The 26,486-nt window shown below is 42.6% G+C and overlaps 1 protein-coding gene across 6 annotated transcripts in view; it reads right to left on the minus strand.

Annotated features, from left to right (window-relative positions):
• Positions 1 to 26,486, minus strand: part of tnrc6c2 (trinucleotide repeat containing adaptor 6C2) — a 163,504-nt gene that overhangs the window by 31,947 nt on the left and 105,071 nt on the right. For 3 of the 6 annotated variants that reach the window (XM_074665539.1, XM_074665538.1, XM_074665541.1), the window contains 2 exons: positions 4,086 to 4,186; positions 1,626 to 1,647 (listed from right to left, as the gene is read on the minus strand). In XM_074665539.1, coding sequence (XP_074521640.1) covers positions 1,626 to 1,647; positions 4,086 to 4,148 — 85 coding nt within the window. In that variant the 5' untranslated portion in view covers positions 4,149 to 4,186. Of the gene's footprint in view, positions 1 to 1,625; positions 1,648 to 4,085; positions 4,187 to 15,428; positions 16,152 to 26,486 lie in introns of those variants that run through there. The other 3 variants (XM_074665537.1, XM_074665542.1, XM_074665540.1) reach the window with 2 other exon arrangements.

Genomic DNA, 26,486 nt, shown 5'->3' on the forward strand with positions numbered 1-26,486 from the left:
TTCTTGTCCTTCAAGGCCACTGACGCCTCTTGAAATTCACCCGTGGGTGAGGTCAGCAAGGGCAGCCTTTCAATTTCAAGTCTGCTTTCTATGTAACAAAAAACATTCTCCCTTTTTACTCACTGTACCTTTAAGCTGACAACCACACAGGGACATACACAAAATTGTCCTGCATGCAGAGGCTGCAACTCAATCTTTGACATTTATTGTCGCCCACATAATCCTTTGGGCCTTGTGGACCAGCTCCATCTGACAAATCTGAGCATTTCTTTGCTCCTGGTCCAGTCGATCAGATTAAATTCTGCGTTTGACATACACAGAGCAGCAGTAACTCCTACATCCTTCTGTAAAGCATTTAAATCTCGACTGTTCAGCACCTACATGCTGAGCGCGTGGCTGTAAAAGAACATCCTCCACATGAGAATACCTACGTGTGACAACAACTTAAGATGCATACAAACTGTAAATGGAGAGTAATGAGCCTTGGAAGATCCACATTTTCTCCTCAAGGTAAAAGTGTGCCAGTCTAAAGCACACAAACAATAGATGCAGCGAGCTTGTGCTGAGGCTGTGAAACCCAGTTAATAGGCCAAGCTCACAGTGAGGCTTGTGGAGCAGAGAGGGTAATTAAATAGACAGGTTAGAGTTCAAGACAAGCTGTGGTGACCTTTGTTGAAGCCTAACAGTTACACCCAGATGGCCAAGCGGTGCCTCAAACTGGGGGAGGGTCCAGACACACACACTGAGGATTTCGAAGAAGCCACCTCGAGGGATTTTATATATATACAATGAAACACGCATTTCAAAGGTTGTTCACTGATTTCATCACCTCACCATGTAAATATGAGCTGTGCTGAGCCGTGCTAGCCAAAAAACCACAAAGCAGGATGCAGAGCTTGATAATTAGCAGTGCCCAGCTTGCATGTCTTGCATCATTAGCACACAAAGCAAAGAGTTTCTAGCACAAGGAGTCACTGGGAGCAACACCAGGGATTTCGTGAACACTTGTAATTAAACTAAAGGTAATTTCCAGGCTTTACACTGAGAACGACTATTTTATCATCCGAGAGGAGAAGCAAGGGCACATGAGGACACTTTTCTTTCAGGCGCACTCTCCCTGCATTACAACTGAAGTTAATGCCTTTCTTTTATTTCACTCCTCATCTCCCGTCCTCTTTACCCCGGTCTCCCCTCCCCCCACCCTCCGCACACTCACTGTGCTGTCTGGGTGCCCTCACGCTTCACTGCCTGCTGCTGCGGGCGTAGTAGGCGTCACTCTGCATCACTTTGTATTAGACTTCACTGTATCTGCTTTGCTGTATGTGTGTGTGTGTGTGTGTGTGTGTGTGTGTGTGTGTGTGTGTGTGTGTGTGTGTGTGTGTGTGTGTGTGTGTGTGAAGCAGAGAGTCAAATGGCACAATTGTGCATGCATGTGCAAACTGTGTGTCCATCTGTGTGCAAAAACTCTTGATTCTATGAGTGTGTAATGCACGTGAAATGTGTGTTTTTCTTTAATGGGTCAGATTGTTTTAATCAGAGCGTATTAATGTGTATCAGCTGTTGGAATGCAGTTCTCAAAAACTAGGTGGTTGTGTGGGTGTCGTTAACTTGAACATGACTCTTACCTTTGGGTTTCTGATCAGCAGCCTGCGGGGGCAAAAGAGAGGACGAGTTTAATGCAGCGAAGGTGACATTAGACAGTAATTTATAAATGCAGATGAAAGATAAAAAAGTTTAATGACAGAACCTAGATCTTCATTTAACGGGGATGTGATAGTGTGACTGGGTAAGATGACTCACCAACACAAACCACTCATCACGTTTTCCATTTGACTAAAGCAGTCAGTTATTGGAAGCTTCCTACAAGTTGGCTGCCTCTCCGTGTAAAGTTTGGCAGCTGTTTCAGATTTAGTTTTTGGACGAAAATACCAGTTGTAGTCACATTTATTTTGTCCTTTATAGTTTAAGTCTTGTTTTAGTTGCAGAAAACTCTTAACATTCTGTACAGTTTTAGTAACTCTACATTTTTATTTTAATTACAAAGATATCTCCTTAAATTCATTCATGTAGCAGTTCAGGGTTTGAAATTAAGGCTGTACCAAGTGTATGAATCTGCAATGTTTGTCTATCGTAGCACTTTTTCTTGAGTAACATCTTAAAGTGATACTCTGGGATGGAACAAGTTGGGTCCTATCACAAGGTTTAAGGCAAAAATTACCCCTACAGCAGTGTTTTTGTGCAGCAGAAGCCCAGAGCGCACGCACCGAACACCCCCTCCCTGCTCCTCTGCCGGTTTCCTGTGCACTCAGACGGGCCATATTTTACTTGACCAAAAACACAAATAAACGGACTCCCACTGAAAAAAATCTGATATTGGTCTGCATTCACGCTTTATTTAGAGAATTTTCAGCGCGCTTTCACACAAAAACACCGCTAAATAAGGTTCTAGTACTCATCATGTCCCTCCGTCCTGGCAGACTACCTGCGTTTGTTTATATCTGGCACGCCGCGTGCACGGACTGATAAACTAAGCGGCGAGCGCCTCGTAGCCAGCTGTGGCTCTGCAGCGGAGGTAGCGCCGTTTTATGACACGATGAGAGCTAGAGTCTTATTTAGCGGTGTTTTTGTGTGAAAGTAACGCTCTGAAAATTCTCTAAATAAAGCATGAATGCAGACCGATATCAGATTTTTTCGGTGGGAGTCCATTTATTTGTGTTTTTGGTCAAGTAAAATATGGCCCCGTCTGAGTGCAGAGGAAACCGGCAGACAAGCAGGGAGGCAGTGTTTGGTGCGAGAGCCCTGGGCTTCTGCTGCACAAAAACACTGCTGTAGGGGTAGTTTCTGCCCTAAACCTTGTGATAGGATCCAACTTGTTCCATCCCGGAGTATCACTTTAAGGCCTGTTTCCGTTTCTTTTAACCAATCATATCAGTTTAGTCTGGCACCCCTCTGGAAGGGTCCCAAAAAGTGTGATCATTTGTCTTGGTTATTTGGGGATCTGTCCCGGGATTAGTCAGTGGAAACACTAGAGGTCGACCGATATTGGTTTTTTGGGGGCCGATGCCGATGCTTTCCAAATTTGGGCAGCCGATGCCAATATCCATAGCCAATTTTTCCAATTTGATATTCAGGCCAATTGTTAAATACATATATATTTATCACATTTTTGTGAAACGTAGCAATTTCTGAGCAACTAAAAGAAATCTATTACAAGTCGTGTCCAGTCCTCTGAACATTTATTCAGCTTTAAAAACAATGAAATATTTTGTCTGAGTAAACACACAGTGTAACAAGCAGTAGTAAACATTCACACTCTTCTTAAAATGTCAAAAAAGAAATTTAAACTTATCAACATAATTTGAACAAAAGTATGTAATGTATCCAAGTGGTTCCACAAGTTTGAGGTGCTCATCTTTTTTGTGCCTGATCAAAAATTGCGTCATTTTATACAACGAATCAAAAATCGGCTTTTTAAAAGAAAATACGGCCGATGGCCGATAGAGACAAATGTCCAAATATCGGCCGATATATCGGCCGGCTGATATATCGGTCTACCTCTAGGAAACACCATAAAATGCGTGCTCTCAACTCCCCCTAATATGAAGCTGCTGTTCTGTTCCTTCTGATCTACTAGAGTGAGGAAAGGTCATTTCACACAGATAAAAGTGGAGTTATAGCAGAATGATCCTTGCTCCGAGTCAAATACAACAAAAGAAGTCTTTCTGTGGACATTATGGCTCTATTTAATCTCTAGCTTCAAAGAAAAGTGCTGCAGACACAATACAATGACGGTATTGCGCCTTAACAATGGTCCAATGACAGGCATGTTGGACAATCATTCTTTCTGAATGTGTCTAACAGTTAGCCAAATGCTAACTACAGGAATGGATTGATTGTATTTTGACTGATTAGTAATACAGCTGGGAAATAACATATCACAATTTTATGAACAAAATCAATACAGCTGCCTTCAAATCATCAGAGGAATTGGTTTCTTCAGCATTCAATAAAACAAGAGCTTTGAAAAATCGTACTGTTTGTTACAGAAAGCAAAAGGTATAAACGTGTATGATTCCTATCTTCACCTTTTTCTGAGCGACGTCCGTCTTTGTCTTTTCTTCTTGTTTTTTCTTTTTCTTTTCTTCCATCAAATGGTTCTCTTTCTTCTGTTGCTAGTTTTTCTCAGCTGTCAAACAGAGAAAGAGAGAGTTATGAGTGAAACAGTCGGGGGAAAAAGCTGGCATACATGCTCAGTATCCTGTACAGACGAATATGGCATGTGCTTCACACTTTTTGTACATGTATGTGATTACTCCAACTATCAAATGGTGAATTATTTTCACCTACACACGGTCAATACTGTGAGTAGTCACTCTAAACCTCCATTTGATCCACCCTGTCCAAGCCAAAGTGCAATAAAACTTCTCTATCACTTCATAAAAAAATCCAGTTGGCACTTGAGGGAAGCAATTAAATTCATGGACAAAACTTTAAAAGGAGAAGATGGAGTGAGGAGGCCATAAACAATAAGTAAAAGCAAAAGAAAGAAAATGGAGAGGAAAAACTGGCCCAGACTTCTACAGAGTGTGAACAGAAAGACTGAAGGCCAGTGTTAAAGGGCTGGTTTAAAGCCAACAGGAAACAGCGAGGGAATAAATGGCAAGGGATTAAGAGAATTCAACTGAAGACAACGTAAAGGCCAAAAGACTTATAGAACAAGAAACAAGGCCCTTTAACAAAGATCAGCTTCCAGTGGGCGAGAGTCAAACCAGCAACACAGTGAGCCCTCAGGGCCAGGAGAAGAAGTGCCTCATTCCAGCCTGTATTTCTTTAGGCTCAGCTTCAGAGACAGCTCCTGGAAACCATCAGAAGCATGAGCAGGATCACAGGGCCTAAATGTGTGTTTAGTCTTCCCTAAGTGCAACGAATACCAATCCATACCGCAGCTCGGTGTCATATCAAATCAATGATACAACTCTCTGAAATGCGCAAATACAATCAATCATGTCCATGTCAGTCCAGAGTAATGGTGTCTTCTCATTTGCTGGCTATTATTCAAAGAGTGAACAGAAGCACACACATACACACGCGCCAGCCTTGAACAATAAGCCGTTGTGCTCTGAAATAGAGACGTATGACCTGCTCTCACAGGGTGCTGCGCCTCTCAAGTCAAACGCTGGATATGCCACAAATTTTGCAGCACAATTAAACACAAAAAGAGAAGAAAAATCTTGTGTGATTCACTATAAAGCACCATTTGTATGCAAGAATCATTTGTTAATGAGGCTAAATGATAATATCCAAAAGCTCTCTGAAACAAGCCATCAGAAGTAATCCGGGCTGTAACAGATATTTCTTAATTTCTCTCACATTCCATATGAACATTTTTTATCAACAGAGGGATAATAAAGATCATCAATTGAAGCTCTAATATAGATAAATGTACACAGCCCCTGAAAGGAACACTAAAGATAAAATACAAAGTGTGGCTACAGTGGGCCAGATATGAATCAAAATGTGAACGTATGAATGAATCATAACGCTCATAACCGAAGATTAATGAAAGGACTGCCTCCCACTGGCAGGAGGAGGGGCTGTCAATCACAAAGGACGCCTGATGGTTTCTTAATACCTCCGTGGCAGTAAAGGAAAGAGGGGAAGTCGGACGCTGAGGAAAAGATGGTGAAGCTGCCAGATGGATGACAACAAAAATGATTCCTTGACATTACTTTTATTCTTCTGCTCTTTCCTCCTCTAAATTCACACATACTGATCATACACATGGTGCAATTCTTCAAACAGACGAGTGTTCGCCTGTTTCATTTTGCTACATCAGCAGCAAGGGGAAGGCGGCCCTCAGGTAATAAATAGGTGCTCACGTTATGTGTGTGCGTGTTCGGGGAGTTTTATACAGTATATGTAGCTCATGCAGTAGTTTATTAAAGGTCAATCTCTTCCGGTATTTGTGCTAATCAAGCCCAGCTAAGCCATCCAGCGTGATGATATCACATGCACTCTAACCACAACAATCCCCTGCACAAACCTATTCACCACAAAAGATTCTTATGAGAGGGAAATGGCTTTGTCTCACGACAGTGGATTGATGGTGGAAATACTATAACAGACCTCACAGCACAATGATGTTTTTGTTAAGCCATGCAGAGTTTTTCTCACTGTAAACGTCTGGTTTTGAAGGATCGTTGGTGTGGTAATGCTGGTTGAATTTCTGAGAAATGTGAGAGCAGACAGTTGTGTTTTGAGCTGACATAGTCACGACCAAAATTAGCTCCCTTCCTGACCTCCACTGCCCTGACATATATTCTTACCTGCCTCTCCCTCGTGCACTCAGTACCGCTGACACCAGCACTTCCTCTGGACTGACCCTGGGGTGTCACCGCACTGCCTTTCAACTATCAGGTTCACCCTTTGCTGACAGGATGACACTGCAATTAGGCAAATGTGTTTTGTTTTGGTAACCTGACTAAAGCTGGGTTCTCTAGATCATTGTAAGATGTAAATGTATGTTTAATATTGATCCAAAAGCCAACAGCCAACAGCTAGTGCCCAAAAAAGCTATAACTAAATGGTTCCTATCTAATTAAAATTGAGTGATTTACAAATTGTGTCGTGGTATGAGCAAGCTGTCAAGAGTTGTCTGTGTACTGTCCAATGTCACAAATGTGTGCTGAGCTGCCAGATCAGGGGTGTCACATCTGATTTTGTGAAAACAAACAAGGCCCAGCAGCTCCTACTGGCATATTTATGAACCCTGACAGTAACATATGAGTGCTCTGTTTGTTAACTTTATCTTTAAGTGAATTTTGTACAAAAAAAATAAAAAAAAACAGTCACTTGGTGTAGTTAAACATGCTTGTGTCATTATTACAGACTTATGAAATCAAACCTCACCCATCCCTAAACTGTCCCTTGACACCAGATGATAAGTGGTCCGTTTTCTGCAGTGTTACATGTTGGGTAAACATCAGCTAACTCTGCTTATTCTAAATGTTCTCAATTAGGGGGCGATATCGGGGAAATATGTGGGGAGTTTTTTGTTTAAGTGGATTTTGTCAGGATTGTTTTGCCTGAAGACTATTTTGATCTGCAAACGACATTTAAAGACCCAAATATTTCTTATCCTGTCTTCTGAACAATTCTGGTCTTTCCTGCTCCATTTCATAACTTTTATCTTATCTTATGTGTCCTGCTATGTTTTTGAACTCTCACATTTTCACATCATAATAAATCCATTCATTTAAAGACGTGAGCTGTAAGAGTTGTTGTTTCTGCACATTATACAGAGCTTTAGCTTTATACAAGTAGCCTATGCACAGTCCAAATGCAGTTTTTGTGAGACGTTACGAGATAGATTGGTTTTGTTCAGTGCATTTGATACAACTCGTACACATATTTTAGAACCTGATTCATTCATGACTGGCCCCTTGGCTTGAGTTTTGATATGCCTGTGCTTGATGACAATGCTCTGACTATGCTCAAAACTTAGCCTGACTGTGCAAACTAACAGTATGTTAAAGTAAGGATTTATAAGCAACCACAACAAGGAGCTTTAAAATACACACACAAAGAGAAAGAAAATAAATTTGAGTTGCTGAATGAGGCAAACTAAAACAATGTAAAAAAAAAACGGTGTTTGCACGGGAACGCTGAGGGACAAAAAATGCTGTAGTTAGAGCTGAAATGATTCCTCAAATGATTCGAGGTACTCGATTACAAAAAATACTCAAGTAATTTTCTCCGCCTCGAGGAATCAATTAATTTTTAAAAAGATCAAAGAGTGGTCTTTTAAATAGAGCTGAGGCCATATTAAGAGAGTTTTCAGACCCCTCAAGCTACCTCTTATACAAAATAGCAACTAGCAACAAATCTAGCTTCTTTTCTGGAGTTTGGAGACTAATGGGTCATTCTACGAAACAGGTGCCATTTGGGGGCGCAACATTTGATGAGCTGTACAAGGCACAAAAAATGTGTCAAAGTGTGTTTACAAATTTTGGAGCTACCAAAGCAAGTGCTCTTACTGACATGCTGTATCAGAAAATTCTATTTCTTTAAGAGAAAAATTTTCATTTGAAAAATAACTGCTCTTTAACTAAACAAAAATGTATTTTATCCGATTACTCGATTAATCGATGGGATTTTAAGTAGAATACTCAAATACTAAAATATTCAGTAGCTGCAGCCCTAGCTGTAGTAAACATGCCAGGCCAGCAGTTGGCGCTATAACTGTCTTGTCCAGAAATGACGTTCGGTAGACCTCCACTGAAGAAGAGTTGGGCTGATCATCTGGTGTTTTGGTGAATGCTAAGTGCAGAAGTGGAGCAACAGATGCACATTTTGTTGAAAGACAGTCAGATTCAGCAGATTAAGCAGCACAAGCTCAACATGGTAGTCCGTGACGATAACAACGTGCAAACGTGAGGCTGAAACTCAACAATACTTTTGTGTTTCACCCTAAAAACATTAAACCGCTGTCGTGTAAATGGACCCATGAGTTTTTGCATCACAGCCCTAAACACACAGCCTATGCTTACATTCATTTGTATCCTTTGTGGTGCAACATTGACGCAAAATAATCTAATGCTAGCTTTTTGCTAAAAGACAGGCTACCATTCACCCAAGCAATTCAATATGAGTAAGTCTGACTTGTCCTCCAGACCTCTCCTATCCTGTGTCTCCACTGACTGAGAGGTTTTTCATTAAAATAATAGAAATCTCAGCAAAACAAGGGCTGCTGAACTGTAAAGAATCGTATAGCGAGGTAGTTTCCTGTCTTCCAGTGCAGCACTGAACAGCCCCCACATCCACGGCACAGAGGAAGAGCCATGACGAGGGGAACACACTGTACAGGAATGAAGGGGATGAAAAAACTCCCAGCACACAGACCATCGCACACTAAACATACACAGACACACACAGGGAAGCTTGATGTACACAGGCGGGAGGCAGTCTGTTTGATGCCTGTCTTTTTCTGCCAGAGATGCAGCGGAGAGGGAGGTGGGAGGAGAAGGAGCGATGAGGTTTCGGAGAGGGGATGAGAGGAAGGGGAAAAACAGGCGGAGGATGAAAGCAGACGCGGAGCAACACCAATTAAGAACGACAGCCGCCGCAGAAGCAGACAGGGGCACGGAGTGAGAGAAGAGAGAAGAATCCTCACTGGAGAAACAGAGGAGTCGTTATAAAAAAAATGAACGGAGACAAGGAGAGACGGGGAGACAAGACGGGGAGGGGAGAGGAACTAAAATACCAATGCACCTTGACCGCAAATATTAAGAGATGGAGAGAGAAAAGAAGGAGGAGCAAGACTTAGGAGGGGGAGAATTAGGATCGAAGAGGGAGACAAAGGAGGAGATACCAGGGAGAACATGAAAGGGCTGCGAAGAAAATGTGCTCCCGACGGCTTTCTGCAGTCACAACACCAATCACAAAAGAGACGAAGAAAAAGGAAGGGGAGGAAAACTTCTCTCTGGCACGCTCATGTTGTGGTAATGGTGAATCAACTCTCCACCAACATCCCCATCACATCCATTCCTGTGGCAGCAGAGAAGCCACAGGGCTCTCCTGAGCCTCGCTACATGGATAGCCTTTACCTGGGGATACAATTCCTCAAAACCTGCAGCTGTTTCCACAGGCCCTCAACCACTCTGCTCAAACCTGTGTGGGTGTGCATCTGACCTGGATGGCTCTGAGAGAACAAGCCTGAAAATGCCACAGTTGCTGAGCAGTAACAAGGCTTTATTGGAAGCATTGAATGAATATGACAGATATTTTCCTGGTTGAAGACAAGGAAGTGTCTGAGGGTTAACGGGTGGGTGGAGAGCGATGATACGGGGGGGATTCAAGTAGGAAAAAGAAAGTCAAAGAATCAGCTTGTGAGACTCAAACCTGAGCTATAAATAACAGCTTTGAGGTTTGCCTCCAGAAAATTAGCTCGCAGTGTCTTGGCAGCTTCCTCCGCCAAGTCGATATGAAACTTTAACACAATGGCAGCTCATTAAAAAGGAAAACAGCACAATGCACAAGACCAAGCAGGCCTGCTCCCTGCCAGCACCACAGCTAAAGTTTATTGAATTCGAGAAGAAGCTGTCAAGATGAGTGTGTTGGTGGATGCGTTTGTCTTTGGTGGGGACTGCTTTGTGTTTACAATTTGTGGATGTGCATTGTCTGCAGATTTTCGCAAGTTAGCATGAATCAGTGTGCAGAGCTGGTAGTCCCTGTCTGAAGCACTGGATCGTTTCAGCTGCTAAGGGCATTAACATGATGACTGGACTGGGCAGAAAGTTTAATGAAGATCATTTGAAGATGAATTTGGCTTGTGAGTGAAAGTTGAGGAAACCAGGTGCTTAATTGTTCATTAATCATTTTTTTTGTTTCCAGGACTTCAGAAACTACACTCTTTAAGCAATGAAATAAAAATTTTAATATGACTTGTCTTTACGTTTTTTAGTCCTCTCAGAAATACTGACGTGAAAGTTTTTTGCTTCGGAGTTGCTCTTTGTTGTTTTGTGTTTGCTGAGGGTCCAGCAATGCTTCTTTTGGAAATGGCGTTCTAGTTTTTTCTATACTCTATCGGATTAAAAATTTCAAAAGCAAGATTGTTTTTGGAATGCTGCAGGTAGAAATGACTTGGCAGAGTTTTATTGAGGTGGGTCAGGGTTTTCGGATATTGGAGTGATTGTTCAATTAAAAAAACAAAAATCTCCGCGGAGCAAAAATTTTTATAATCGGCTACATTTTGGCTGATGTTGATTAATCGGTGACAGGCTATAATCGTCCTGCCTGATTAATCGTCCTGCCCGATTAATCGTCCCGCCCGATTAATCGATCAGGCTCTAGTTCGCGTGACCTTCATCTAGGGCTGAACAATTAATCAAATTTAAACTGACATCGCAATGTAACAGAGTGCAATTTACAAATCGCAGAGTCTGCAATTGAAAAAAAAAAAGTTTCATGTACACAGACCCAGAGGGGACAAAGTAACTTGTGCTCCTTCTTACTTAAAACCAGCAAAAGTCAAAATACTGTTTTTTCAGGCAAAAATATTACACGTCTACAAGGTTTGAAGTTAAATCAATCAGTCAATATTCTTCTGTGATCGTGATAGTTAAATGACAATATATTATTCGTATCAATTCATGCTTCAGTCTATTTAATTTCATCATAACATGTAGGCCTGGCCTCCATACTATAGAATGATAGAGAATGATTTATTAATTGTTTTTAGTAAATAATGCAAAAGAAAATCAGAGCTAAGAAACACTTATGACATTATACAAGAAGGTTAGAATAAGAAAATCGAATTTCTATATGAATTCCAAGAAATAAGAGCCAGCATGTCATTACTCTTCAACACATGCTTCACAGCCTGTCTACACTAAATACAAGCCTACCCTTACACACATGCTTGGATGCATGTTAAGACAAATTGGCTAATCAGCTGGGCTATACTCTCCCCAAGCCCCTCGGTTTCATTGACAGTGTCCTCCCTATATGTTCACACACCCACACAGAGGATGTCAGACAACTGCTCCCTTGATGTCATGAGTGTAAGCAACACCAAAGACCCTTTAAGGAAGGGGAAATAATTGCTGGGGTTAGTGATGGGGAAACGGCTGGACTGTGAGGAGGAGGATGTAGTGACAGCCTGTAAAGCTGTAAGCATGGGTGTAGAGATGTAGAAATAGTTAAAAAGTGAGACAGAGCATCATTTCTGGATTTGTTTCAATGAACAAGCATCTAAAGATCATCACTTTTAATCCATTCAGTCATATTCTGCAGGTATCAGATCACTTCATAAAATCTCTACACTTTTTTATCAGTGAGAACTGTTCAAATTAATACAGTCTCCCAGTTCAATAACATTAGTGAAGACGCTACAACAGTATGAGTTCGCCTACAAGCTGCCCTGCTCCAATTCTTCAGTATCCTCAGAAACCCGGATCCTTAATTAATATGAAATAAGATGATATTAAAACTTAATCTGCGCACAAGAAATTCCGTTTTGTGTTCAACTGGGTCACGATTCAAACATCCCAAGAAATGTTTGCATGATAACATCCCTCACCTCGGTTTCACTATCAAAGGTATGTAAAGTAACAGGGCAACTTCATTGACTGTACTTGTGCTGATATAAAGAAGATGAGACAGTCCAGACTGCAAACAAATGATCTGAGCTTACCAGGCTAAGCCATGGCCCCAGAACAGGGGTAGGCGGCACATGCCTGTGCTATTTACATAGCTTTAACTGAGGGCTTTGGAAGTGCTGCAGGGCCTAAGTCCTTTTACATAATGAGTAATGCTGTCTAATGTTGTCTCAGAGAAGGAAAGAAAGGGAACACTGTAGGTTCCTGCAGATTCCCTGTCAGCTACCATGTGATGCCTCTCTCCCTCTCTCCACGTCTCTCCAATTAGCCGACATGGAGCACAAGGGGGGAGGGAAGGAGGCCCCCACCAAGGCTCGGCACATTGAACATTCCCCTGGACCCCTGCCAAGACTCACAGGCAGCAGCTCGCCGCTTCCAGCTTCACCTCCCCCCATCCAGGCCTGGCTTACCCCTGGTGGGCCCCCTAAGTCCCTGCCACAACCACTGGCACATAAGTTGGCCGAAAAGGAGGGGGGTTACACATAACCCCGATTCCCAACCTTCCCCAGCACCCACGGGACTCCACGGTTTACCTCCTTCATGAAAAACCCTTGGTATTTATGGAAATGTTCAGGAGTTTGAGCCACTTCTATTCTTTGTACTGATGTCACATGCAAACACCATATGTCCGTCAAGACTGAAACATAATCTAGCACTGAAAAGGATTATGACTAATCATAACACAAGATCATACTAATACCAAAGCAGATCAGTGTCAGACCTGCAGTGAACCCTGGGGGAGACCAGTTTGACCCTGGTTGCAAAGAAAACACCCTCACAAAACCTTGTTTTCACGGTGATTTCCATCAGACAAATAGAAAAACAGCTACTCCTGCTAGCACTGACCCTTTTACTTTAAACTAGCAGAAGATGCAAATAACATTTGGCAGCCTCCCACTGAATTCAGCTGTTTCTCCTGATGACACTTCCCTACAGGGGTAGCACCCTGTGGCAGTTATAAGCATGTTAACCTTCAGGATTACGCGAGTTGTTTGAAAAGCCTCGTAATCATGGGCTCAGTGACGACCAGATTTGACGAGAGAAACAAAACAAGCCGGTTTTCCTGAGTTTGGCCTTCAAGGATTAGCAAAGGAACACAACAAGATGACTGACAAGCAGTAGAAATGTCTAAACTGACTTTATCTAAAGCAAAATATTTTCAAAGACAGCTCCATTCTTGTTCCATTAGGCCTTCAAAAAACAGCATGGAAACGATAGCTACTGAAAGATGAGTCTAAAGTTCATGTTTTGTCTGAAGAGGATCAGACGAGGGGGAGCAAGCTATGGGTTTCCTTTTAGACAAATTACCTCTTAAGGGATCAGAAGCTACATATGGACCAACTGCCAGGGTTTATCCCTGTAGTGGTGAAACAGACACTTCAATTGAAAAAAAAATCAAGATGCCAACAGCCTGCAGTAAGAATCAGGAGTGAAAAAGAGTTAGGCTTCCTACTATCTTCAAGCAAAAGAAGCAATAATATTTATTGGGTGAAGGCTCCGGGAGATATGAAAGACTGAAGACAGGGATATTCTTATGTCTAGATGTGTTGCTGCTCTTAATTGGCTGCTAGTGCTCTTAGCACCCTTAGTAACAAAGCTAACGAAGAATGGCTGATAACTTATTGCACAAACACACTCACAGTTTGTCCCCTAGATGAGCCACCTGCTCTGGTTGTAGTAGAGGCCATGGTGCAAAAGCAGATCCCTTCTCTTAACATGCTTTAAGTCTTCTTCTCTCCCTATTCACAGGTTCCATCTGGACCTTTCCAACATCCATTCCCAGCCACCCCCACATTATGTGCTCTTCAGCCGTTTGGAAAGATGGGCGTGCATACTGGGAGACCCTTGACCCTGGGTGAGAACAGGGCTCTCTGAGTCAGCTGGGTGTCTGTGGCATGCAGGAGGCGGCTCACGACCTGATTAACAACAGCAGAGCATCCAGCGACTGCGACTGCGAGGGCTTTAAGTTTGTCATCAACCCTCACACACTCCCATGGCAAAAACAACAGGAATTCCACGTGTGCATTCTGAGACAAACACACGGCGTCTGCGACAACACGCTCACGTTCTAGAGAATGTTCATGTGTATTCATGTTTGTGAATACACAGTGCACACAACTGCAAATGTACACATGTACGTGTGCCACTGCCGCTCACGCGCATTTTTCATTTCATCACCTCACTGGTGTGTGACGACAGAGATAAGACAGCGGTGACAGAGATGTCAGAGGGGGGGAAGGAAAAAGGGGGTTTGAAATTGAACGGGAAATTATGTACTTCAATTAAGACACGCGGAGGAGATATTAAAAGCTATACTCCAGTGCCTGGGGACAGAATGCAGGAAGGGGGGAAGCAATGGAAGGCGACAGTTCAATCAGAATCCCTGGGTTTTTCTCACCGAGGGCGGAGGAAAAGGAGGGAAGCGAGACAGGATGGCTATGTTTAATAATGTACGCGGAATTGGTGTAGTGGAATGAACAAAAGTATGCAAGATACATCATGTGATAGAGGAACAGAATGAGCCAAATACTTATTGGGAGGAAGCAATGGCGCTCTGGATAAAACCTTGAACCTGGAATCAGCAGACACAGCAGCAAACATCTGTTTGAAACATGTCACATGTGCCACGATGATCAATCTCAGTAGGATTATGTGACACAAAACAAATTTAACAAGCAAGTCCTCCCAGTCAGTGAAAGAAACCATCACATTACTCGCTCACATGAACAGAGTATGTTCCAGGCGGCTCAGCCAATCATGAAAGAGCGATGATATAACACAAAAGTTCCCCACATTTTCATGTGAAGCCCACTCGCGTCTAATAACGAAGCTCTCAATGAAAGTACAAGAAATGCAAATCCCTCCAACGGGTCAGGCTTAAGTCATAATACAACGCTTATAACATTGGAGAACATCCCCTGAAAAACTGTAGGCGTTTGGTTGCTCATAAAACTGGAAAATACATTTCACTTTTATGTACAAATCTTGATCATTCTGGAGGAATGAGAAGGAATATGTGGTGAAACTGCTCCAAAAATCACCAATGAGGGGTTTACGTGGCACTTGACATTTCTTTCTGTTGTAATAACATGTACTTGCTGTCCAATAAGGATCAAACAAACAGGATACACCAAAGAAATGCAAGTAAATCTCACAAAATGTAATGCTACAGCAGATAATTTACATTTTAATTGGTATTAAACGTAGCTTCCGCTCACTTTTCCCTTTCATTCTGTTAATAATAGAAAACATTGCTGCTTTGAAACTCACCTTGCGTCAACCAGAGCTTTGGCAGCTTTCAGTGAAGAGTCGGTGCATGGCAGAAAAACGTGTACAGAAAAGCATTCTCCTATGTCTTTTCTAAAGTTACCCGTAAAGAGATGGAGCAAAGGTTCAGTCAGACTTGGCAGATAAGCCGACTTGGTGACAAGATACCGAGGTAAACAACGGCTACTCAGCCAGATATACACAGCAAGTACGGTTATTAATGCTTTGAGCAAAAGAAAAATAATAATAGAAAAATATGCCGTGAAAACACACACGCCGATAAACAGTTTGTTAAAACGTCACGATAGACCGGGGGCGGGGAGGGTGGACAACAAAAACAAAAACGACTTTAAAAAGCAGCAAAATTATGGTAGGTGACGTTCACTCTGGTTAGCGGCGTACGTCGTCGACCGTTGGGAGGTTTCGTGAACCGGAGAAATCAGGCAGTTTTCGTTAAAAAAAATCGCCAATGAGTTCTCGCGTACAAGACACAAGCCGACGGCCGTGAAAGCAGCCTGCGAACTTGTTTTAAAGTGCAAAAAAGAAATGAGTTTGTCTAGGTCGCCAGCTGGACGACTAGCGACGGGCTGGCTACCGCGAATGCAAAGAGAGAAACGACTCCGGGGAAATACATTCTGAGAGGATCCAGACAGTCATGGTAGGCGTTCAGTGAGCTCTCGTTGACAGTGGTCTCGCAGCCATTTTGTTCAAACTAACAACACTGCAGTCTCCCTCTCCTCCTCCCAGAGAGTACACGGACCAGGAAGTGGCTCCAGATACGTCACTCCCGACCAACCAAAACACCAGCTGCTAACTCCGCCCTCCAGCGTCCTCCTAGCCCCGCCCACTCCACGGTGCTCCAGACCTCAAAGCGGACAGAGAGGGTGGACAGACTTAAAGCTCATATTTCCAAGGTAATTGCTGAAGCATGCGGCTAATGCTGTGGCTTTGAAAGGAAACAGATGTTTCACTGTCATAGATTTTGTGAGGGATGTATTGTCAGGGTTTAAATGCAAATAAAATCAGTGATGTTTTGGCCGCAGAATGCTTAATATAGACATTCACTTCACTGTGAACCAGTTTCTTTAAGTGCATGTTAACAGTAACCTCTCAGAGCCATCAACTACAACACACTGCGTGTGCTGTTATCTGTAAATATAAAAATTCTTCTCTTTCTTTATTTCTGTATTCTATCAAATACCAAATTTCCCCTCTGCACTTTCAACACTAATAATCCTGAGCTGCTGTGTTTTATTCAGCTGTACAGAGCTGCGAACATTGTAAGCTGCTGTTTCCATTCCCATCAGCATCACTGTTGGACACATCAGGCTTTGCTGTAATTAAAGCTTGCTACGCTGCCCTCCATTGGTCACAAAACATAAAAAAGGCTTATTGTAGCTTTTGGATACCACAAAGCTGTGGTAGGATGTGCTGTTAAACCAAAAGTACCTCAATTAAAGAGGATATCACAGAAGTGGATGAATTAAAAAAAAACTTTGAGAGCCCACCCAAAGTTTCTGTACCCAAGATGACCTTTGTCAAGACTCTGCATCACATGATGCCAGAGACATGGGGTGATAATTCCAGCCCATTCTCAACATGATGGATGAGGTCGCCGTTGTACCCCCTGAACTGCGTCTGCAGCCGTCTCAGAGAAAGAAGGGGCAGCCCCTGTCCATTCTCCGCGCTCCTTTCTTATGGTAATGACCGCGCATGCACAGAAAAGAGCACAGCCTGCACACACGCACACACACTGTGAGGTGGGAACAGGTCAAGGCTGCAGACCACAAAGGGGAAGGCTGACCAGTGAGAACTCTCTGCAGCTCTGGCCTCCTATACATTACAGGGGGAGACTGCTGATGAAAAAGCCAGGGGCCCAGGCAATTTTTTCCCCCTTCTTTTCAAGGCAAGATGCCCAGAGCTATTAAAATAGCAAGCTCCAACTGAATGGAGAAAGCAGATGTTCCACACTCAGGGTTAAGAGAGGTGAGAGCAGGGAGGAATGCCTTCAGGACCGCCTTGAGGGAAATGTAGTCCACAAAAGATCACAGACTATTAATCTGAGTGTAGGAATTTTATGTTTATTCATGCCACACATTGTGTTTTGCGTGAGCACATTCAGTAAAAGTTTCTATTTGAATCACCAACTGAGTGATTTATAACATTATGAAGACTTGAGTCCCCACATGACTTGTTTGATCTTCTCTTAATGCAGACTCATGTAAGCTAACCAAAATGAGAGCCAAAGAGCACCCAACACCACTGTGGGCTTCTCCAACTCAATGTAGTCATTTTCTAAGGTGCCCCTGAGATGTTTCTCTGACTCTGACAATTTCCCCAACTGCTTTAACTTTCCAGCAGACTGCTGACAGAAGTGAGCCAATGGGAAAGGTTTGCCTGACATTCTGATAAAAAACAGCCCAGGCAGACACAAGCTGTAGGACTGCAGCAGAGGGAATTGCTCTCCCCTTCCTTCCCCCTAATCTCCCCCCTCTCTTCTTTTCTCCTCTCCATGTTCTCAGTCTGCTCTTCTGCCTTTTGTTTTAATTCCAGTCCAATCATGAGACGCGTTCTGCATAAGGTTTTAATTTCAAGCCTGCCGCTGGAGTCTGCTCAGAGACCTACATGCACAAATTCACACAAGAATGCATGTGCATACACCGAACCGCTGATTCTTATGCATACTGTGCACACACTCTCTCCTTTCTCTCACATCACAAATACACACTGTTCTGTGTTACGACGCTACGTGCATATTTTATGCGTGTTCTCCGTGGCTACATTTTATCGTTTAAACATGGTTCCCACGAGAGCATGTATCTCCATCCAGAAACATTAATAATCACACACATTCATAAAAGGCAGACACATCACCAGACAAATTACGGAAAAGAATCCCTAAAGGCTATATTTTTGATCCTGCAGTCATAATATATTCTACAGTTTATGACACACCAGCTGAGTTATAGGACCATCAAATGATTCTTCCTTCAAAATCCATTTTTTGTCTCACTCTTAAACACAGAGCTCCTCTCCAAATGAATCATCTTTAACATTTAATCAAGTGGAAACAAACATGATCTGAAGGGAGTGAGTCCAAAACGCAGATCTTGATTTCATACCACAGTCCCCACACGCTCACCACAGAGAATAAGACATTAATACTTTGCGGTGAGGTGCTGAATGACTAATAAGTAAGGATCGTCATTCCTTGTATTGATTATGAATACTCAATCCTCCCCCACAGTCTGGATTTAATGCATGTGAGTAATCAAAATGCAGGCAGGGAGAAAAAGTGACATTTCCAAAGGCATGACTTGACATATGCAAAGGAAGCATCATGATGATAATTCTGACAGAGGCGCCGAATGAAACCGTCTTCTACATAACTGCACATAAAAGACGAGTGTTACACAGCAAGTCCCAGAGTCCTGCTGCTTCAAGGCAAAATGTGCAAGTAGTAGCTGTGCGATTGAGTTGAAACACTCATTTTGAGTTTTTCTCCACTTTGATTAGCTAAGTGATTGAGGCGATTATCCCTTAAATAACAGTGAGGAATAGTAGAGACCCGGCTGAATTGCATGTATCCAAGGTCTGGAGCCCCGCAATGAAAAGAGAGGACTGCAAAGCTGAAAGCATGGTAGTCCATAAGAGGAGGAGGAGGAGGGATCCTTTTCATTAACTTTCATTAAGACTAAAGGGTGAATTACCCTGAACGGAGGTTTCAGACATAAAAGCTATTAGGTAGGATAATTTATTCATGCTTGCATTTTATGGCACAAAAACACCAGGATGTACATCACAAACATGGGGGCAGACTGTCCGTACAAACATGCAGACTATCTGTTAGCCTATACCAGGGGTAGGCAACCTTTTACATGGTTCGTGTCACTTTTAAATACACTCGTGCTCAAAGTGCCAAGACTTAGTTATTTCATAAAACTATCAACAGTTGATAGGAAAGTCTCCTTAAATGGTTTTCAATGCTTAGCTATGCCGTGAGAAATGGTATTTCTTCCTTCTGTTGACTGGTTTTTAACAGTACAGGAAGATTTGCAGACTTGCTAATGCTGTTTTCGTCTTCGGTCTCAAAAAGACTCAACCCACTTGATGTCCTACACTTTCACAGCACGGGGTGCATATCCCTCATAGACTGTAAAAAACATGGACGTAGTCTCCCAGACGTCACCCGTCTGTTCCTGAAACGGAAAATGAAGCACATCGGATATCGCGACCATATTGGTAGTGGCAAGAGCTAAGTTTACAGCTATAGGGCACCTGTCGGTCACGTGACCCTAAGCTGTGCCTCTGATAGGGCGATCTATCTTAATGTCCTCTGAACTGCCAAGTTCAGCACAGTGTGCACTGATCGTAACATTAGTGATTCAGACAGGATGCGTTTTTTGAATCAGGCTGTAAATAGGTTAATTTCTGCTTTGAAAACGGCTTTTTTGCCTTGATGTGTATGTGACTTGTGGTACTTCCGGAGCCAGCCTCAAGCGGACACTTGAGAAACAGCAGATTTTAGCACTTCTTCATTGTCTTATATTCTTAGACCGGAGGTTACCGCTTGATATCGCTTCATCTTTGGCAATAGATCCATATTACCTTGTCCAGCTATGTTGGAAAAAATGACTTGAACTTGGTTTATTGGCCTTGATAACTCTGCCAAATGGATGCTATTGCGAGCTAGCAGACTGATGTCCCAAGACATTTGCGATGATGCACCGGCAAGACACATTCCCACACTTGTAACGTCATGATTTTGATTAATCATTTAACATTATTTGTTAAATTGTTACATAAGAACATTTATAGTGTGCTCGGTTTCTTGTTGAGTGTTAATTAGAATACAACGCAATAGTTTTATTATTCATGTATTTCTTTTGTCCTCTGCCTCATAGTAATTACTATAGACTGTAAAAAAAAATGGATGTCATCTTGCTCGGCTTGAAGTGAGGTCGCCACAAAAACTGCTCCCCCTGGTGACTGGCTGCAGTATAGGTAAAAAAAAAAAAATCTGCATCTCCAGTCATTCTGGATGAGCTGTGGTCAAACTTCAAAAAACTAATACACCTTGTAGAAATGTTTGTCACATCCAAATGTGGTAATTTGAAGCTATCATTTGGCTGCCTTGTTTTCAAGTCCACTTTTCCTGAAAAGTTTCGTTTTCATGAGTGAAGCAAGGTTAATAACGAGATTTCACATCAAGTTTAACTGTGATTGACCGCTGCCGTCTGCCGTTCTTGAATATTTTTTTCAGGGATAGTAAACTATGACAAGAGGGAGGGTCAGGAAGTGATTAGACTCTTGAAAGAAAAAAAAAAGTTATTTTTGTCATCCGGCTCCACTCAGATTCTCCTAGAATCCCTCACTCGGGCTGCTCAACTACTACCAATGGCTGCCCTTGTGACAGGGGTATTTTGGCTTCAAAACCATACAATGGTAAATGATGGAGCCACGCTGTCCACTCTACATACAGCCTTACATGCCAGCTATGGCACCTGTGCCCTAGGTTGCCTACCTCTGGCCTATACAGTAAAAACCTTGCAACCAAACAAACTGCTGTGCTTCTATATGGTTCATAATGTATTATGTAGAGGTGGACGATAGAAAGAGGAAGGAACAGTATTAGCAGAGGCTGGTTAAGGGCCACTGTTAGGGATGTAGAAGGGGTTATGTAGCCTCTCTGTATAGGTGTGCATCCTTCTGTGTGTTTTTGTGTGTGTGTGTGGAAGGAGGCAGGGCAGAGTGGAGCGCTGCAGTAGGACAGCATTTCTGAGCTGTGGTAATTTCCCCTGAGGCCAGCAAGCAGGTAAAGGCCAGCAAGAGGGAGGGAGGGAGGGAGAAGGACAGAAGAGGGCTGGGAGGAAGGCAGAGAAGCAGCGAGCGCGTGTGTCAGAGAATAATGAGGAATGATACAGTGGTGGCGGGGATGAGACCGGGAGAATCGTCCAATCAAGCACATATGCACACAGACTGCATTAACAGCAACTCAAGGTTGAATATAGCCACTCTCATCGTCGATACATTAATGTTTCTATTTTCATTTCAAGTGCTTATCTTGTAAATGAGTGTTTCTGAACTGAGTCATTGTTTTTGTAATGAATTCATCTATTAATTACCAGCTCGCCTTTTCCTGATGACCTTGCTTTATTTTGTTACACGCTGCAGACCTTAATATTAGCATACATTAAGCCCTGCTTATCTTTCATCCTCAATAGCTAATACCTTAAATTATGCCCCCCAACCTACCCACTCCACACCCCCAAAAAACTGAATAAGCCACAGCAGTGTGTTGTGTCGTGTGTACGTGTGTGTTTGTGGGTGAGCACCCTCACTTATTAGCTCCTTCCCCCCTCCACACTCACAAACTCATTACCAGGGTATAAGACCTGCGTGGATTTTATGGTGTTTTGGGAACTGACTGGTTAATCAGATTTATTGCACACTTAAGCTTAATTGATTGCCTTTATGGATTCAAATGAATAATTAAGTGCTAACAAGCCTAGTTTCTGTTTCATCATTCTGAAATGATTATAGTGACCCACAGAGAGGGAAGGTAGTAGAAGTGTCAATCAAAAAATGCCAACGCCACAGGATGCATTTTCTGCCTTGGTGCTCTGTTTGATTTAAAAACTGATTAGAAAAATGCCACATGTGGATTTTTCTGCTCTCACATCACTTAAAAAGGCAATCAAAAACACATGATCCTCCACTTTCTTCACAAACTCAAGCCAGAGACACTTTTTTATCCGTCAGCGACTGTGCTCTTGAAAGGCCCTTGGCTGGTTTCATCTGACGTTTCTGTGAGAAATTAAGCAATATAAACTGTTTCATTGTAGCAGTGAAAGGACACAGTGTATTAAGATCAAGGCGACCCAAACAGAGACAACATATCCTGACCTTCACATGATCTTCACCAGATCAATACTATCATCAGCGCAGACGAGCGGTCACAGATTAACCCAGCCTCCTTTAACAACCCCCAACCCAAACACACACACTGCCTCTCTCCTTGTCACACACACAATAAAGCACACACCTTATTCAGTGAGGGCCCTGGGTGTATTGATTGGCTTGTATTGACTGACACACAGAAGTAGCACATGTACAGACTTGCTTGTTGACTTTATTTTTCACTGGCTGGCTGACATTGCATCGTGGGGGAGTCTGAGTGTAACTGCAGGGGTTTTCAACTGAAGAAACTGAAGAAATAGATTCATCTGCACCCTTTAACTGTAGATGAATAATAAAAAAAGGGGAACGGATAAACTGGATTTGTTTTTGATCATTGAAAAAAAAAAAAAAATTGTGGGAGCACATTTCAGCCTTGTGTACAATGAAAACTTGACCAAAAGAAAAAGATGAATAAGAAAACTTGACCTTAAAGATACTCTGAGGGGGATCTGTTTTAATTGCACTCCCTCGCCACCTTGTGGCCTGGGGTCTCATCACACTTTTGTAAATCACTTTAAGTGAGGCATGTGTTTGTTGTGGAATTAAATGGAGATCAAGGAAATAAATAAAAAAAAAAATTCAAGATAACTTTTAACTGGATACAGCACGCCAAGGTAAGGGACTTGTCCGCACAGTTATGTGGTGCTACAATTTTAAACGCGACATCAAGCAAACATTGTAGAAGCTACTACATGTTGTGACATCAGCAGCCCGGTGATCCGACGTTTCTGTAGGCTAACTTGACAACAAGTAAACACTGTCAGTTTGTAAGTTGTTTCATAGCCGTCCATATTTAGAGCAGCTGGCAGTCCAGTGCTCTAAGACATGTCCATAATGTGTAACATTAGTAAATCCTGGTTAGCTTTTTCCTGCCAGTCATCTACCAAGCGGAGCTAATGTAACCTCACTCTTCATTTTATTGACTTTCAAGTTTGAACAGACCACTGCAGAATAACTGCTGCATGTGGGTTGGAATAAACATTAGCACAAACAGTTAAGCTCCTGTGTTATAGAGTGATAAAGCCCAAGCTAAAGGCTAATTAGCCTTTAGCTCGGGCTGTATCACTGTCCTATTAAGCTTTCTTCTGCTCTTCTGTCCTTTTCCTGTCCTACAGTTAGGCTCCTGTGTCCACCATCACTAAAAAATTTGTCATAGAAATAATTTTTAGCAGAGAAAAAGTCTTTGGTCCTGGAAGCTAAGAAGTAGCAATTTAAAATAACCTGTAACCAGCTATACTGGCACTGATAATCTCATTTCAAAGTGTGGATTACGATCAGGCATATATCTAAAAGGGTGACTTTTTTAAGATCATTTTCAAGATCAACACAGCCCCTTTAAAATAGATAAACAAAAAAAAAAAAGGGGGGGGGGGCTTTTTCAGAAAATAAGTGGAAACACTCTACTGCCACTCCACCAGTAAAAAGTAATATTATAATGTGATAATCTTAATGTTGTAAGTGAAGTATTAGTAGTCACTTATATTGGTGTAGATTTAAGAACATGCTGATGGATCAAAAGGAAACCCTTTTCCTGGGCTGTTGTGGATTTCAGATCCTTTTTAATCCTCCTCATTGAGGATGAGAAACTTATCTCTTTATTATCCTCTGAGGGTCCGCCCACGAATAGCAGCATGGTTTGTTTACATGACATAATTTAACAGAGGCATTGTCTCCATGTCCTGTCCAGAGGTATAAATTATCTGATGACTACAATGTCCCTGTCAAAATCAATTAACAAATAATAATGATGAAGTTGATTTTTAAAGCAGGCAGTGTGGATATAAGGTGATTGCTGCTTCGCGATGTGATTTTCTTTTGCTGGTAATGGGCTTCCATACAAAAAGACCCCCAGTGAAAAGATCTCTTTTGCAATTTGTTACTGTTTCTTGTCAAAACTGTGCAGTGATGTCAAAAGACGATTGCTTTTGCAGTCTAGAAAAGGGCATGTGTACACAGCAGGTCTACTTCTGCATGCTATTCATCACGTACCTCTGCACACGCATTCAAACAAACATCCAAATCTGACTCCCCATCAGCCATTTCCACAAAATATGCACTAACCCAGAGAGCAAAAACAAGCAAATCCATGTCTACGTATCCGCAATTGGCCAGAAGGCAACTAACTCAATCCCACATCTAATGTAAATGTTGGTGGCATATCCACAGGCTGGAGCTGGTATTTAGAAGTCCATTAACACAGGGTGAAAACGGGTTAATTCACTGTTTGTAGCGAGAGATCTAGAGAGGTTTAAGGGCATTCAAAGAAGAGGGGGGGGACAGAAAGAAAAAGAAGGGGTGATATTTGAAACACAGGAGAACAGAGAGACAAATTTCTAAAAGGATGGAGGAGAATAGGAATGAATGTAGAGGCAGATTTGATGTGAGGCTGCTGGAAGGGGGTGTTGATAGGTGGGTGTGTGTTGGTGGGAGAGGGTGAGGAGGGGGGTTGTTTTGAGCGTTGCTGCCTGCTATCATCCACCTCAGCCTGGGCGTCAGTTTGATTAATGCTGCTTTCCTCCATCTGACCTCCAAGGTCACTGGAATAGTGGGTACTCAGCCTCTCCCATTCGCTGCCGCACCGAAGGGGGGTAACGGCCATATAATACGCTACCCCAGAGGCTTTTTCCTCTCTGTATTTTTCTGTTTTTCCCTTTTCTGTCTCTCTTTAAACTCTCTCTGTCTGTCTGTTTGTGTCTCCCCTTGATCTGCCCTTCCTCTCTTTTCTCCACTTCCTACCCCTCATCCTCATCCATCTCTTTCTCCCTGCTGCCATTTCTCAGTCTCTCTATCCCCGTCTATCTGACTTTTGCTCTCTTTCCACAAGCGCTCTCTAATCTGAAATGCAATCAAAAGCTGCAATAATGTAATGTGTTTGAAGGCGCTGAAAAGAGAAAAAGGGGGGAACAGGCCTTCAAGGGGCTATTATGGAGCTCCTAGTGAGGTTCAGATAAACACACACACATCACACACTTGTGCAACCGCCACCACTACTCCGTCTCTCCTCCCCCTCTGTTCACAGACACACTGCCAAGGTGAAGGCTCATGAATAGAGTTGTCCTACTCCGAGAGACACTTGGCAATGACACACTTCCTCTGGCTGAGAAGCTTGTGGCAAATGCTACTTATCGTGCCAGCCAGTCTTTTCCTGGCATGGAGCTGGCATGAGGGAAGTCACATACAGAGAGACAGAAAGACAGAGACAGAGAGAAAATGAGGACCAACAGAAAGTGATTTGTTTAAAAGTGTGCCAGCCTGTCTGTATTGATTTTTTACAGCCTGCTTCGACCACACAACTTTTTGGAAGGCTGCAACATGCACTTTCTGGAAATATAATTTGACACTGACGACTACCTTCTGCACACAAATAACGATTTATTGCCATATCTGAGAGCACGTCTCTGAACAATAATTGACAAAACAAGAGCAGTTTATTGAGTGAGTTAAAGAGCACGTGCAGCGGTGTCCAATTGTGACTAACTTTAGCAAACAGCCCTTTTCTCCTCATTAGCAAGTTGGCACAGTAGGAGGATCAATGCACCGGGCGCTGGCAGGTGTTTATTGCTTATTACTGCATGTTTAGGGGGACTGAAGCACAGAGGAGTTCTCAGCTGTGTGATAATTACTGAAACTCATGGATGTAAAACTAGAATCCAGTACTGTTTTCTCTCACTAGTGCCATAGCAATACGCCCACACCAACACAACCTTCTGCAGTTTTTATTCAAAGCTATTTTCAGTCGCAACACCCACTTAGCTCTATGAAAAGAAACTCAAGCTGGATTTGCATAGGTCAGCTTATTTGTAGAAATGTAGCCATAGCAGCTGCATTGTTGCTGAGTGCCACAAATAGACAACACGATACAAGTTGTCAAGTCCGACCTCTTTTGTGGAGCCTGGACCCAAGTTTAACTGGGTATTTTTATTAGTATGTATAACTCATTTAGAATGGGTCTTTCTCATCTTTCATGGTCAACCTGTGATGCTATCTACTCATCGTTCTATGCCACTTTTATTTCCCCATGGGAAGTAATTTCAACAGGCCAAAGCCAGCAAGGTAGGGTGAGGCCTGCAGCAAAAACTATCCCTGATTTCAAGAACTCAG

This window comes from Halichoeres trimaculatus, unplaced genomic scaffold (genome assembly GCF_033239565.1).
Source record: "Halichoeres trimaculatus isolate MK-OKI-2021-1 unplaced genomic scaffold, fHalTri1.1 fHalTri1_scaffold_2, whole genome shotgun sequence".
Lineage (NCBI taxonomy): Eukaryota > Metazoa > Chordata > Actinopteri > Labriformes > Labridae > Halichoeres > Halichoeres trimaculatus.